This window comes from Podarcis pityusensis, assembly GCF_964106645.2.
Source record: "Podarcis pityusensis genome assembly, chromosome: 6".
Taxonomy (NCBI): domain Eukaryota; kingdom Metazoa; phylum Chordata; class Lepidosauria; order Squamata; family Lacertidae; genus Podarcis; species Podarcis pityusensis.
In genome coordinates, this window is record NC_138030.1 from 16,540,156 (window position 1) to 16,555,111 (window position 14,956).

Here is a 14,956-nt window from a genome sequence, read left to right on the forward strand (position 1 = left end):
AGTCGTTTAGTCGTGTGAGACTCTTTGTGACCCCATGGACCAGAGCACGCCAGGCACTTCTGTCTTCCACTGCCTCCCGCAGTTTGGTCAAACTCATGCTGGTAGCTTCAAAAACACTATCCAACCATCTCGTCCTCTGTCATCCCCTTCTCCTTGTGCCCTCCATCTTTCCCAACATCAGGGTCTTTTCCAGGGAGTCTTCTCTTCTCATGAGGTGGCCAAAGTATTGGAGTCTCAGCTTCACGATCTGTCCTTCCAGTGAGCACTCAGGGATGATTTCCTTAAGAATGGATAGGTTTGTTCTTCTTGCAGTCCATGGGACTCTCAAGAGTCTCCTCCAGCACCATAATTCAAAAGCATCAATTCTTCGGCGATCAGCCTTCTTTATGGTCCAGCTCTCACTTCCATACATCACTACTGGGAAAACCATAGCTTTTACTATACGGACCTTTGTTGGCAAGGTGAACATCTCTACTTTTTAAGATGCTATCTAGGTTTGTCATTGCTTTTCTCCCAAGAAGCAGGTGTCTTTTGATTTCGTGGCTGCTGTCACTATCTGCAGTGATCATGGAGCCCAAGAAAGTAAAATCTCTCACTGCCTCCATTTCTTCCCCTTCTATTTGCCAGGAGGTGATGGGACCAGTGGCCATGATCTTCGTTTTTTTGATGTTGAGCTTCAGACCATATTTTGCGCTCTCCTCTTTCACCCTCAATAAAAGGTTCTTTAATTCCTCCTCACTTTCTGCCATCAAGGTTGTGTCATCTGCATATCTGAGGTTGTTGATATTTCTTCCGGCAATCTTAATTCCGGCTAGGGATTCATCCAGCCCAGCCTTTCGCATAATGAATTCTGCAAATCTGTCTATACATCCCATTAATTATATACTGAAAATACTAAAACAGCTTTCTCGGTTGTTCAGTTCTGTTCTTCTGAGAGCATTAGGGGAGACTGTTTTTGTACCCACTCTAAGGAAGCAAGTTCCTCCCATAACAAGGATCCTAAAATGAGCTTTATTCATTTACAATGCATTGTGTCTAAGCAGATGTAAGCACCATTTAGCTCAATGGGACTTAATCCCTAGAACCTGTTCTTAGGATCACAGCATTAGGGTACAATCCTATGCATGGGGAAGGCCACAGCTCAGTGGTGAGGTTTTTGTTATGCATGCAGAGGGTCCCAGATTCAATCCTCAATATCTCCATGTAGGGCTGAAAAACGTTTCCTTTCAGAAACTGTGGAGAGCCATTGCTAATCAACATGGACAATAAGAAGCTAGATAGACTAATGGCTTGGCACAGGAATCTCCTTGTGTTCCTTTTTACCCTGGGATAAGCCCCACTGATCACAGAGGGAACTACTTTGTGGTAGAGTAACTTGCCACTTTGTGGTAGAGTATTTTGCTATTAAGAGTGGAACCCAAAGAACACTTCAAGGGGAGTAAGTCCAATGGAAATCCCGAGTAATCGTGTTTAAGACTGCACTGCATGTCTGCCAGGATGAGAACAAGGATTTTGAAGAGAGTGTTTTGTGAACGTTCTTATGGCCTGTAGGCACGTGAGACCACCACCTTACTGAAGCTAGGTAGGTCTGATCTGTGTATGTGGACCACTTTGGGTTCCATAGTGGAAGAAATAGAAATGTAAGGAAATGCATTTGGGAATGCTCTGCCACTGTGTATATCTGATATATATATATATATAGAGAGAGAGAGAGAGAGAGAGAGAGAGAGAGAATTATATTTACTTTAAATAAACAAAGTAAATAAATACTTTAAATAAATAAATATTGCAGTATTGTCTACACTAACTGACAGCAGCTCTCCAGAATTTCAGTCAGGAGACTTTACCTGGAGATGCCAGGGTTGTACCTGAGACCTTCTTCACGCAAGGCAGATACTCTGCCACTGAGCTATGGTGTTCCAACCTTGAAGGTACATTCCCCTGAGCTCATCCGCTAATGGACTTCACCAGAGATTTAGAATCCTTGTCTTCTGATTCAAACTCCAGAGTGTCCCTCTCCTCAAGTAAGCAACATTGATTTTTTTTAGCTGGTTTTAAACAGATAAGCCAACAAACCTGAACTTGCACAATGTGTGTGTGTGTGTGTGTGTGTGTGTGTCTGCCTTCCTGGAAAAGGATAGTAAACTGAGCACGAGTAAACTGTATGTGGTGTGAACTGACAGTAAAGAATTCAGAGATCAAAGCCGCAGACATGTGTTGCTTGCTATTCAGTGTTCAGCTGCACTGAACAGAAACGGAGATTGCGTGCCATATGCAACCTGGCTTCTTGTATTTGCTATTCTCTCTGGTTTGGAACAATGTTCCCCCGGCCAACGGCAAATGCTGCATATATTAGATGGGGCTTGCATAAATGCCCAATTGTTCTGGATATGTAGGCTGAAGAAATATGGATGGAATTAGGATTGTGGCTCAGAGAGCAACATGATGCAAGTGGCAAACAGGCTACTTTTACAATCTTCTACTGGGCATTCAACAAGCGAGGAACTGACCAAATTGTGCTCCCTTTTTATACAGGACGTAATAGATGAGTGCAATCAAAACACTCTGCAGCCGGATTCAGCAGGTGTCAATTGCTTGGCTGCTGAGGATCTTGCTCAAGGAGACGTAAAGCCAGAGAACGTTAAGACAGCAGCAGCTGGGACAGACTATAACAACTCTGACTCTGTCATCATGAGTTTCTTTAAAACCTTGGTAAGATTTTTGCCATCACTTTATCTGAATGGAATTGGTGTATGTATGAATTGTTGTAAGATAAAATTGCTGCCCCGCGGTTACAGAGAGACATTTAGGAGGGAAGAGGTGCTTTGCATCACATGGGCAGCACAAACTAACACAGTCAAAGCTGCAAAGGTTCAGTACAACGTGAAATTATTGCAAACAATGTATGTGGGGCAGGGGATTCAATTTAGTGTGCATTTAAAGGGAAATTTATTTCATTTGCACATTGGGAAACACTACATGAATCAAACTGTCCTTTGACAGTTGCACTTCTCTGAATTTCGCAAGGCAGTTCTTCCTCCAAGCAATGTGTACAAAAATGCATACAGCAGTGAAAATACAAAAAATGCTTTTCAGACATGGGTATATTGGGCACAATTGCATACAAAAAGTGCAAATGGAGGAGAGGGGGATCACAAAACAAAAACAAAACTGCAAACTGATGTGGAAACATGGAGAACTGAACTTAAGACTAGAAAAACAAGAAAGTGAGGAAAAACCAAAACTGGTATATTCAATAGAATGAGTATCAATTGTTGTTGACCAAGGCAGAAAGTAATTTATTTGTCGTGTAGCTAGATGCAAAAAAATGATGGTAATTCAGCACTTGTAATAGATGTATAGGAGAGGGCATTTCTGTGGGTGTAGCTTATTATGCAAGCTACCCCTGTTGAAACTCCTACACAATTACCTAAGAAGCAGGAGCCCTGCCCTCTTTTGCATTTAGCTACTCTACCTGAATTTTAAAATGTCATTTAACTAGAAAAATATATCTTAAGTGTTCATGGGGATGTTTTATTCATTAGCTGTGAAGGTCAGATTAAAACCATTTGTTATTTTCTACTCAAGCATTTCCATGTAGGCACAACTAAAAGCTCATCTACACTTCCCTTTGCCCCACTGCTTTCCCCCGAGAAAATCCACGCTCTTTAGCACTGAATCAGAACAAATGGCAATTGGATTTTCTGCAGATTGTCATCTGTTCCGATTTAGTGCTAAAGAGCAGGTTTTCCAGGGGAAAGCAGTAGAGCAAAGGCAAAACCACTCTGAACAGTGTATAGAAAGCATGGGACAAATGGAACACTACTTGGACCTGTGCTTTCAAGGCACGGGAAAAGTGGAAGTGTGGACGACGCCTTGGAGAATTGTTCTGCTGTTGTGGAAGGAGAAGGAAAGCTATATTAACAGAGTAATCACAGGCATCTTTATTCAGAGAGAAGGTCCACTGAGCTCAATGGAACTTGTTTCCATTTACGGAGGACTGGGGACTCGTTATAGTTAAAGCTATGGTTTTCCCAGTAGTGATGTATGGAAGTGAGAGCTGGACCATAAAGAAGGCTGATCGCTGAAGAATTGATGCTTTTGAATTATGGTGCTGGAGGAGACTCTTGAGAGTCCCATGGACTGCAAAAAGATCAAACCTATCCATTCTTAAGGAAATCAGCCCTGAGTGTTCACTGGAAGTACAGATTGGGAAGCTGAGGCTCCAATACTTTGGCCACCTCATGAGAAGAGAAGGCTCCCTGGAAAAGACCCTGATGTTGAGAAAGATGGAGGGCACAAGGAGAAGGGGACGACAGAGGACGAGATGGTTGGATAGTGTTCTCGAAGCTACCAGCATGAGTTTGACCAAACTGCGGGAGGCAGTGGAAGACAGGAGTGCCTGGCGTGCTCTGGTCCATGGGGTCACAAAGATTCGGACATGACTAAATGACTAAACAACAACAAAGGGACTCGTTTAGGAATAAAAATGCATAGGGTTGTGTAATAAATCTAATAAAATATCTCTGCAATATGACAGGAAATGTTACCAAGGAACTTAAACTTTTCTAACATGCGCTTTGTCTTTGTCTGCTTTTTAAGTATTAGTCAATTTAGTTGTAGGCAGCATTTGCCACAAAAATATTGTGTTCAGAGTAGTGCACTAGTTAATCATGGGGTGGCCAGATGCAAAAGCAGATAGGGCTCTTAAAACACCAAGAAAGTGGCCTGGCTATTCCAACAATTGAATCCTTGCCGGATTCAAAAATTAGAAGGGACTTGGGCATACAGCCTAACCCTGTCCCTTCAAAACTCACAACAGTATGTTTATTTAGACATATGTCCCATTGAGGTCTGTGGGGCTTACTCCAAGGTCAGCTAGCAAAGGATTGCTATCAAACTTGGTCTAGGAAATCACTATTGCCTGTGATTGCTTAACTGCTGGTGAAACAAGCTTTGCAATATTTTTTTTTAAGCCTAACTAAATATACATGGCTAGAGGCAATGGAAAACTTGAAAAATTGTGTACAGTTATGGCCACTACAGCACTAAAAGAAGATCATCAAGCTAGAAAAGGACAACCAAAATGATCGAGGGGCTGGAGCAGCTGCAAGGGTACAACATTTGGGGCTATGCAGTTTTAGCAGGCAAAATGTGGTTAAGAGGGGACCTGATAGAGGTGTATATGTTAAGTTGTGGGTGAACATATCAGACGACACAGCGATTCTTCAAACAACTATTGTTATTCACAGGCCAGGCCAGAACTGAACTGAAGAGTTCAGTCAGCCTGCTTATATAGAGCCCCAGTACAACGTTACTGTAACAACTTTCTAAAACTATCCAATCATTGAATGTCACTTGCGATCCCTTATTTGCACAACTATCTACAGTATCCCCCTGCTAGCCCAGGGTGAGAACTTCAGTACATAACAGCATAACATTACACAAGGTATGGCGAGAGTGGACAAAGAAGTTTTTCTCCCTTTCTCACAATACTAGAACTTGGGGCCAATCATTGAAGCTGAATGGTGATGGGGGAATCAGAGCAGGCGAGAGAGAACACAACACATAGTTAAGACTATGGAATCGGATGTAGTGACGACTGCCCATTTGGATGGCTTTAAAAGCGGATTAGACAAATTCAGGGAGAATACAGTAAGGCTATCAGTGGCTACTAGACAATCCATTGCCTCTAGTAACAGGGTCAGCATGCCTCTAAATCCTAGTTGCTGGGGAGAGTTCTGTTGCACTCCTGCCTTGCCTTGCCCTGCTTGCAGGCTTGCAGAACCATCAGATTGGCTGCCGAGGGAACACTGAGCCAGACTGGCAGGCAGGCTTTGGCCTGACCCAACAGAGCACTTACGTTCTTGCATTCTTGGAACAGCATAACGGGAAAGAAGAGTGGGCACACCACAAGCCATGATGGCTCTATCATTTACAGCTAGGATTCTGTAACTGGGATTCCTGCATTGCAGAGAGCTGAGCTACAAAACCTTTTGGGTCCCTTCCAACTTTACAATCCTATGTGTCAGGTGCTGGTGTGGTTGCTCGAGAGCAAACAGGCAAGACTCCGACCTGTCTTTTCCAGGCTTTATTCTTAGTGCAAACTATTTACAGTGAAGAGCGTCGTAAGTTCATGTCTGGCTCAGTCACTAGCAGAATCTGGGAGTGGTCGGTCCTTGTACCTCCCCCAGCATAACAGTCGTGTGACCCCCCAACCTTCTCCTCCCCTCCCTGCGCCGAGTGGACGCTGGCAAAGGGGTACTTCCCTCCTCTCCGGTTTGCTCAGGTTCCGTGTTGAGGCTCTCCCTAGTATCCCCTGGTCCCACCACCTCCTCTCCACTGGAAGTGGGGCTTTCCTCCTCCTCGCCAGAAGAGGAATTGCTTCGCAAGATTTTCGGAGGTTCCCTATAACACAACTGCCCTTCCACTTCACGCCTCTGAGCTGATGGCAGTTCCCTGACACTATGGTTCCATCTTACCCCTTTCAGCTTTCTATGGGGGGAGGGTGCTCTACAATCTTGTCTTCATGCTGACAGGTGCCCATTTAATTTGCCTTTGAGGAACACTTCATAATCTCCCTAGGTAGCTTGTTCTAGCTTTGAATTACTTTTACAATTAGGCTGTTCTTTCCAGTGCTTAACACAAGTCTGTCTCTGCATTCAAACACCATTCGCCTTTGTCCAATCCTCCATAGAATTGGAAGGAACCACTAGGGTCATACAGTCCAACCCCCAGTAATGCAGGAATCTTTCGCCTAGCGTGTGGCTCAATCTCATGACCCTGAGATTAGGAATCTCATGTGCTGAGCTATCCCAGTTTAAAATTTGCACACTTAATGTTTTTCTTCCAGCTAAATTCTCATTCAATTCATGTCAAGAGTTTGGTCTGGTTTTGAATATTGCACATTTCATGGGTTGTTTTCTTTTCTTGAATTGAAAGGTATCTCCAAGCAAAGCAGATTCCAAGGGTGACACTGAGGACAAGGTGAGTGATTGGATCCTGGCAATATAAGTTCAATATAGACCCCTCCTCCCTTTTCTTGGGATACTTTTCTAAACTGGCTTAATGTGTACTTTGGGACTGGCTCACACATGCATGCACAACCCAACCTACATTGCAAATAATTGCATTTGATTTAATATCAGGCAATATGAAAGACTTGTGTTATTGGTTACTGCAATTTATTTATCTGACTTGCTTTTCATGCCACCTTTTTTTCAAGGTTCTCTGGGTAGCATACCAAATCACTGCCTTGTTTTATTTCTACAACAACCTTGTCATGTAGCTCACACTGAGATACAGTGACTAGCCCAAGGTCAACCTGATTCCTAGCTGAGTGGGGTTGCTACATTTTTAAGGACTATACCTGGGCAGAGGGTGTTTAGGTGCATGTCAATAATGTAAATTGGCAAATATCTATCTGAGAGTACCTCTTTCATATAGGTGCATGTGTGAGAAAACTAAGGTGTGCTACAACCCCCTGTTGCAGAGGGGTGTATGTCTGGGGAGTTGCTTTTTTCTGTTCAATGTATGAAATGGCCCTTAGAACTAATTTGTTGTTCGCCTGTTTCAGCACTTCTCTTACCAAGCTGGAGCCCCAGCCTATTAAGAACCCAGACTTTGATATTAAATATTTCTTTGGCAATTTGACACATTTGTGCAATTGGTTTTGAAAGCGTTCGTTGATGGCAGAAAACTAAATTCCGCATATAATGGTGCGTTTCTGCAATATGTAAATTTACCTTTTAATGTATAATGTTGTGTCTGAGCACATGCTTAATAACTGGGAGGTCTTTACCACTAGGTGGCACCAACTTTATTAGGAAGCTGGCTGTTCTTGGCCCCTAGATCATTTTCTGGAGAGTACAGTGGCCCACAAGACATCTGTCTTCTAGACAGTCCTAAGCAGGAAGTTAAACAGACTAAAGAAAAATCAGAAAGCTCCCTACAGCATATGACTATCCTTGGCAGAAGGACCAGTTTGCATAAGCAGCAGGAGACTCCCAGCTATAGTATATTGCTTCTGAGCAGCCTTTCTCAAGGAGCATCAGGATACCTGTGGCAAGCTCCCAGCTTGTTTTGGGGCTGCAGGACTTGGGACATTATGTAGGAAAAGGAAGCATCTTTTTGTGTCTGCCACCTTCTTGGTCCTGCATGATGAGAAGCAGTGGCTCAGGAGCATAGCTGTCAACGTTTCCCTTTTTTTAAGGGAAATTCCCTTATTACAAATAGGTTTCCTCACAAGAAAAGGGAAACATTGACAGCTATGCTAAGGAGTGCAGCACACATCATTCAAAACACGTATTCTAAGTTGCGTTCATCCAGGACTGCTGCAAAGCTCAGCATGTGCCTTTTATGCCTTTGCCAAATGTTCTGCGACACCCCAAAGATGTAGCTGTTTCTCAGCAGATGAATCAATATTTGAAAGAGTTCCATGAAGGCTGAAGGTTTGACTAGTGCACAGAATGGTGTGCTTAAGCAGTACTCGTTATAATAGTGATTTCCCCCCCTGCTGTATGATTTACCTTAACACAAGGGTAGGGGGCATTTTTATGTCCTAAAGGCCACGTTTCTTCATGGGCAGCCTTCTGGGAAACACATGACACTTGTATGTGGGGCCCAATGTAATGAAATAATAAAAAAAAAGGAGGCCAATAGATGTAACTCTTGAACTTATTCAGTGGGCTGCGTTCCAGCCACACCAAAGCCAGACGTTTCTTCAGAAATTCATCTCTCTCTGTTTTCCACCCAGGCAAACAAGAAACACTATCACAGTTCAAGGACACATTCCAGTCAGGCAAAAGCGCTGAGGAGCAGGGCTGCTAAGGGGGGTGACCAGGGAGGGGGCTGTATTAGAGGCTCAGCAGCCCAGCCTCAAGAATGTTTTGGGGGAGAGACAGTGAGATAATTCTTAAATAAGTGAAACGCAGAGTCCTTTACATTGGAGAGATGTGTAGATATGGGTACTATCTTATGACATTCTAGTGCATATAATTCTTCTCGTGCATAGGCACATTTACAAGTGTCACAAAAGATTTGTTCTGCACTTGTAAGCAATTGATTTTTGAGTGTGCAGAACCTGTTTTCTTGAACTCCCTGCCTGTTAATATTTGGCCTAGGTTGTACTCAACACTGCTAAAAAGCTTTTTTTTGTTAGGGTGAGTGCCTGTTGCTCAGTCCCTGCTCCTGCCAACCTAGCAGTTTGAAAGCACATCAAAGTGCAAGTAGATAAATAGGTACCGCTCCGGCAGGAAGGTAAACGGCATTTCCGTGCATTGCTCTGGTTTGCCAGAAGCGGCTTAGTCATGCTGGCCACATGACCCGGAAGCTGTATGCCGGCTCCCTTGGCCAATAAAGGAAGATGAGTGCCGCAACCCCAGAATCAGCCATGACTGGACTTAATGGTCAGGGGTCCCTTTACCTTTACACCAGGATGTGTGATTGTATTATGTACATTTGGGTTGTTTTTTTAAGAGAGCTGCTGATTTTTATCTGTATTTTGATACTGTTGTTACCTGCCCTTTTTAAAGGCTTTTTAAAAAAATGAGTATTTTACGCTGTTCTGCAAACCTCTGCCATAGAGATATTTCTTTGATTAAACGGTATATATATCTTGCTAAGTAAATAAATGTTGTGAGCGAAAGGACAACACAGCCTGCAGTGGAGACTCAGCTTTGAATGATGTCGCCCAAAAGGGATCTCAAACAGGCCTTGGCGGGCAGCTTTCTGAGAAGACGGCAGCCGATTCCCACGTGAAAGGCACCAAGAAAAAGAAGCCAGACAGCCCCAGATTAGGACACAGTACATTTAGCAAACTGTTTAGGCATAAGGTTGGTACTGGAGACTAACAAAAATGGAACCCTGAATGGCAGCAGATGAGTCTTCGCATTGTTGACGCAGAATGAAAAACTGCAAGGATCAGACTCCCTGAAGGGCAAAATCTGGCTTAGTGGGGAGGGAGAAAGAAGGCGTCTTGAGCGTTTTAGAGTCTGGAAATCTACTCCTTAAGCAACATCTGTGAATTCAGGGTTCAGGAAGGAAAACCCTCTAACCAATTCATATTGACCATTTCCCATGTTGTGTTAATAACTCCCTCTCACTAACAATGCCCGTGCTGCCTGTAACCTGAGGTTCGATCTGACAAACAATGAAGTCAAAAAGAGACTATTAAAATTACACCTGACCTGCATGTAAAGCGTTCAGAGAATTTCACGTGCCATTATATTAACGATCCTGCAACAGGTAGGTGGCCCAGTGGTTGTGCTATTTGTGGTGTCTCTTTCTAGCAGTCTTGAAGAAGCTCCAGAAAGCTACTGGACCAGCACTGTAAAACTGAAATATAGAATAACAGAATTCGATATAACTCCCATCAGTGAAAGGGGGAAATGTGAATGTGCGCTCCACTCGTAAGAAGCATTCCACACCATAGCGGCCACTTGCGCTTCCAGTGACAATGATGGATCCAAGAGTACCCTCAAGCTACAATCTTGCTCCTTTAGGATAACTCTTCAGATAACTGTAGACAGCTGGTTCCCTGCAACTCCCTCACACTTGTAGAGCAAAGCAGTAGCTGCAAGTCAGCAGTAAAGACCCAGAATGAATGCATGGCTAATTTTGAAGAATTGTAGGATTTGTATTAGTACAGAATCATAGCCAAAATCACGTCAACGTATTATTATTCAATATTAAGTATCAATATTTCTGTTTGGAGGAAAAGAATGGGAGCATTCTATCCTGAGGAATGCATATAGACAAAGAGCCTTGAACTGTGGATGGAAAATGAAGTTAATTTCTGAGTTCAGAAATTCCACTCAGACACCCACATGGAATTTTTGGGAGTAGAGGGGATTACATAATAAGTGCATAGATTTGGAATAGAATGGTAGTGGGAAAGGCACTTAGAATGCTTTGAAATGAAAATATCGTATCGGTTGCTGTATTTGAAAAGGAAAGATCCACACATTCACCTGAAGGGGGATGAGCTATAGAAGTTGTAACTACAAGATCCTATTTAGGGTCAAGAGAAGAGTTCTGAGGCTCCAGCCCTAACCATGCTTAAAAATAAATAAATCTCAGGTAGTTCAAGGGTAAGTATGTCTGAGTAGACACGAGGATCAAGCTGGGGAAAGGCTGCTTCATAGTACGTTTTGGTAATTAAATATATACATTGATAGATGCATGCTCACACATCAGCAAGATGTGCATCTTGTCACAGAGGGAGATGTGCAAACTTCATGCTGAAATTTATAAAGTGGCACAGTGAACAGGAGCTGCCAGACTTGCTTCCTGTTGTCCCTGTACCTCATATCTTCTAAAGCCAGCACATGCTTCCTTAAAGCCATGGTCACCTTCTGAACCAGGGGAACATTGTTTTTCAGTTCTTAATGTTAATACTAATTTCAACCAAAAGTATGTTTTCTAAAAAAAAAACACCCGAAATAACATAAATACTAATAGCTGGATACAAGTTCATTGGTGCATTGGGATTAAATGAGGAGGTCATTATTGTATACAGTGGTACCTCGGGTTAAGTACTTAATTCGTTCCGGAGGTCTGTTCTTAACCTGAAACTGTTCTTAACCTGAAGCACCACTTTAGCTAATGGGGCCTCCTGCTGCTGCCGCACCACCGGAGCACGATTTCTGTTCTCATCCTGAAGCAAAGTTCTTAACCTGAAACACTATTTCTGGGTTAGCGGAGTCTGTAACCTGAAGCGTATGTAACCCAAGGTACCACTGTATGAGAAATTTACAATGGAAGTTATGAATGCATACTATGTTTTCAAAAATGGTCACTTTCACTAGGAATTTATGGTGGAACAGGAACAATTGCAATGACAGTCACTTTGAACAACAACAAAATGTCTAAGCACTCTTTTTAATAACAAGAATGCAAAGCTGAAAATGAAAGAACTGCAGTTAAAATATTATGTTCATTTTTCGCATGGTCTAGTCCTTCCCCTGCCCACCCCCCTAATATTCTTAAGAGGGTCTCTTCTCCAGTCTTCAGAGAGTAGCTGGAAGTGGGAAGGCAGAAAAAGGTCCTCCTTTCCTTCCACTCTGCAGTTTTAATCTGAAATCTTAGGCGCAGTACTGCACCCAGAGCTCAGAAACTGCTTGTGTTAATGAAATCCCCTGTCGCAGAATGCACCTAAAACAATGGGAGTTTTGAACACTTTTCCAAGTTATAGGGTTTCATCATATCTACCATAAGCCAAACTGATCGTGTGACTCTATCTCTGTTCATAATCACAGGTACTGAGTTGTATGGAATGACAAAGCCCCAAATGACTTGTGTATGTGTATTTCCTCTTCTTTTAGGCAAAGAAAGATGCCCAGCAGGCAGCAAATACCAAAGTGAGTAACACTGTTGAAAAGCATTCATGAGTTTCCAGTTGCAAATAACATTTCTACAAGTTTCAGATTAATAGAGAGCTAACAGTCTCGTACCTGGCATTTCTCAGGAATTTTTTTCCAACAAACTTAAAAAAAATCAGTGCCATTTTGAAACTAGTGGTTAAAATCAGTGCAGAACAGTTCAGCCCACCATCTTGATTCAAAATGGCATCCAGTTGTATCAAAATAGACAAAAACTTGCTCTTTGATCTCAGGATCCACCATGTAGAATTTGGTTACGATATCTTAAGTGTCCAAATGTATAGAGAGCAATCATGTGCCCAAAATGTGACTTTAAAAGTCATTTCCTATAAAAGTCATTTTCTTTTCGCCCATGCTATAATCCAGCCTTCCAGAACTGGTACTCTTCAGATGTTTTGTACTACAGTTCTCAGCAGTATCAGCCGGTGCTGCCATGCTGGCTCGTGCTGGTGGGAATTGTAATCCAAAACATCTTTGTTGTTTAGTCGTGTCCAACTCTTCGTGACCCCATGGACCAGAGCATGCCAGGCCCTCCTGTCTTCCACTGCCTCCCGCAGTTTGGTCAAACTCGTGCTGGTAGTTTTGAGAACACTATCCAACCATCTCATCCTCTGTCATCCCCTTCTCCTTGTGCCCTCCATCTTTCCCAACATCAGGGGCTTTTCCAGGGAGTCTTCTCTTCTCATGAGGTGGCCAAAGTATTGGAGCCTCAGCTTCACGATCTGTCCTTCCAGTGAGCACTCAGGGCTGATTTCCTTCAGAACGGATAGGTTTGATCTTCTTGCAGTCCATGGGACTCTCAAGAGTCTCCTCCAGCACCATAATTCAAAAGCATCAATTCTTCGGTGATCAGCCTTCTTTATGGTCCAGCTTTCACTTCCATACATCACTACTGGGAAAACCATAGCTTTTAGAGGGCACTAAATTGGGGAAGGCTGCCATAATGCACGGGGTATGCATAAAAATGTAGGAATTGATGCTCTTTCATAAGCTATAGTTGTGCCATGTTATCTTGTCTCTTTCCCCCCATCCTTATTATTCCCCCCCACTTTTTGAAAACACATTCAGCACACATTACGCTCCCCATCCAAGAATCCTGAGAACTGCAGTTTCTCCATCACAGAACTACAGTTCCCAGCACCGTTAAGAAACTATTGTTCCCACGGTTCTTTGGGGGAAGCCGTGTGCTTTAAATGTGTGTTGAGCTTGAGCTTAATGTCTGGTGTGGGCCAACACCGCCCCATTCTGCAAATCTTTAAATGGCCCTTTGTCTATTTACAAATTCTTGTGTATGTTTCCAGATCGCTGAGCAGCCTGTAATCACTGCTACCGTGACATCGGAAGCAAACGTCGCTCCACCACAGGAGAGTCCAGCCGCAAAGCAGAACACAAGGGCTCCTGACCCTCCTGCGCCACAACCAGCCACAGCGACAGTGGTTGTCACCAACGAAACTCCAAAAGAAATAATAATAACAAAGGAGAGATCTTCTTCTACTCCTACACCCCTAAGTAAATTCTTTCGAAAAAAGGTACATGTGGATTTTCTGGATAGTCGTTTTCATTTCTGGTCATATTGCAGCTAGATTTATTTATAGGAGTTTTTTTCATATATCTCACGATAGGTCCTGGGTTGACCCAGTGTTGAGAGGTTTCTTAGAACGGATGATGCCACAGCAAAGCCAGATTAAATGCAGGTTTTCCATGGGAGAGTCTTTATTTATTTACTTGCACATATCAATGACTTCAAAAATCCAAAAATTGCTCATTGGGCAGCAGAGCTAAAGAAAATAACCGCTCATTTGTCTTATATGCATGCCCTGTCCATTTCTCAAAAGCTCAAAGCAACCTGCAATATAATAGCAACTTGAAACATCAAACGTCGCTTTTATTTGTGCTAGATTTAATTACAGCCAATCTCTTCAAACATACCTCTATTAACACATCAGCTGAGGTATCCCTATCAGCAAAAGTAACTGTCATCAGCAAATGAGAGCCTAATCAGTAGCAGGGGTACCATCAATACAACATTATGTTTTTGGTAAGCCATAAAATAGCCAGTCAGTTAGGCTTCCTGGGTGACTGGATATTTTCCTTGAACCCAGACGTGCCTGGAATTTCCTCCCAGGATACAACTGTTATCACTAGTGAAACTAAACCCACTGCATCAACATAGCATGAGAGACAGTACGCATTTGGGCTACAGCTGTAGCAGCACTGGCTGTAATATGATTGCACACTATACTGTTTTAAAAAAAAAAGAAGTCCCAGGAGATTGCTTCTGCTCTGCCTTATTGAAGATGTATTCTGCTTTGGGAAGAGAACAAACTCCTACAGCTAGATAACTGGTTACATCTGGTGAGCTGGAAGACCAAATGTAACTGCCAATGGCATCAGTGCAACAGCTAATGCCATATGCTAATAAAATTTACATCAATGGGGATGCAGTTTGACAAGCACCACATCAATATTTGTTGTTTTGGAATGGTTAAAGGGCTTTCTTTGAACGGTGCCATTGGATTTTAATGTCCATACTGTATTTTATTTCATAGCTGTGATTTAAGGTATTCTGTCTTTCG

The 14,956-nt window shown here is 42.8% G+C and overlaps 1 protein-coding gene across 5 annotated transcripts in view; it reads left to right on the top strand.

Moving 5' to 3' along the window:
• Positions 1-14,956, top strand: part of BCAS1 (brain enriched myelin associated protein 1) — a 53,193-nt gene that overhangs the window by 24,964 nt on the left and 13,273 nt on the right. For 4 of the 5 annotated variants that reach the window (XM_081011210.1, XM_081011212.1, XM_081011214.1 and 1 more), the window contains exons 5-9: positions 2,536-2,712; positions 6,943-6,987; positions 9,699-9,833; positions 12,324-12,359; positions 13,682-13,909. In XM_081011210.1, the coding sequence (XP_080867336.1) occupies positions 2,536-2,712; positions 6,943-6,987; positions 9,699-9,833; positions 12,324-12,359; positions 13,682-13,909 (621 nt within the window). The remainder of the gene's footprint in view (positions 1-2,535; positions 2,713-6,942; positions 6,988-9,698; positions 9,834-12,323; positions 12,360-13,681; positions 13,910-14,956) is intronic. The other variant, XM_081011213.1, reaches the window with a different exon arrangement.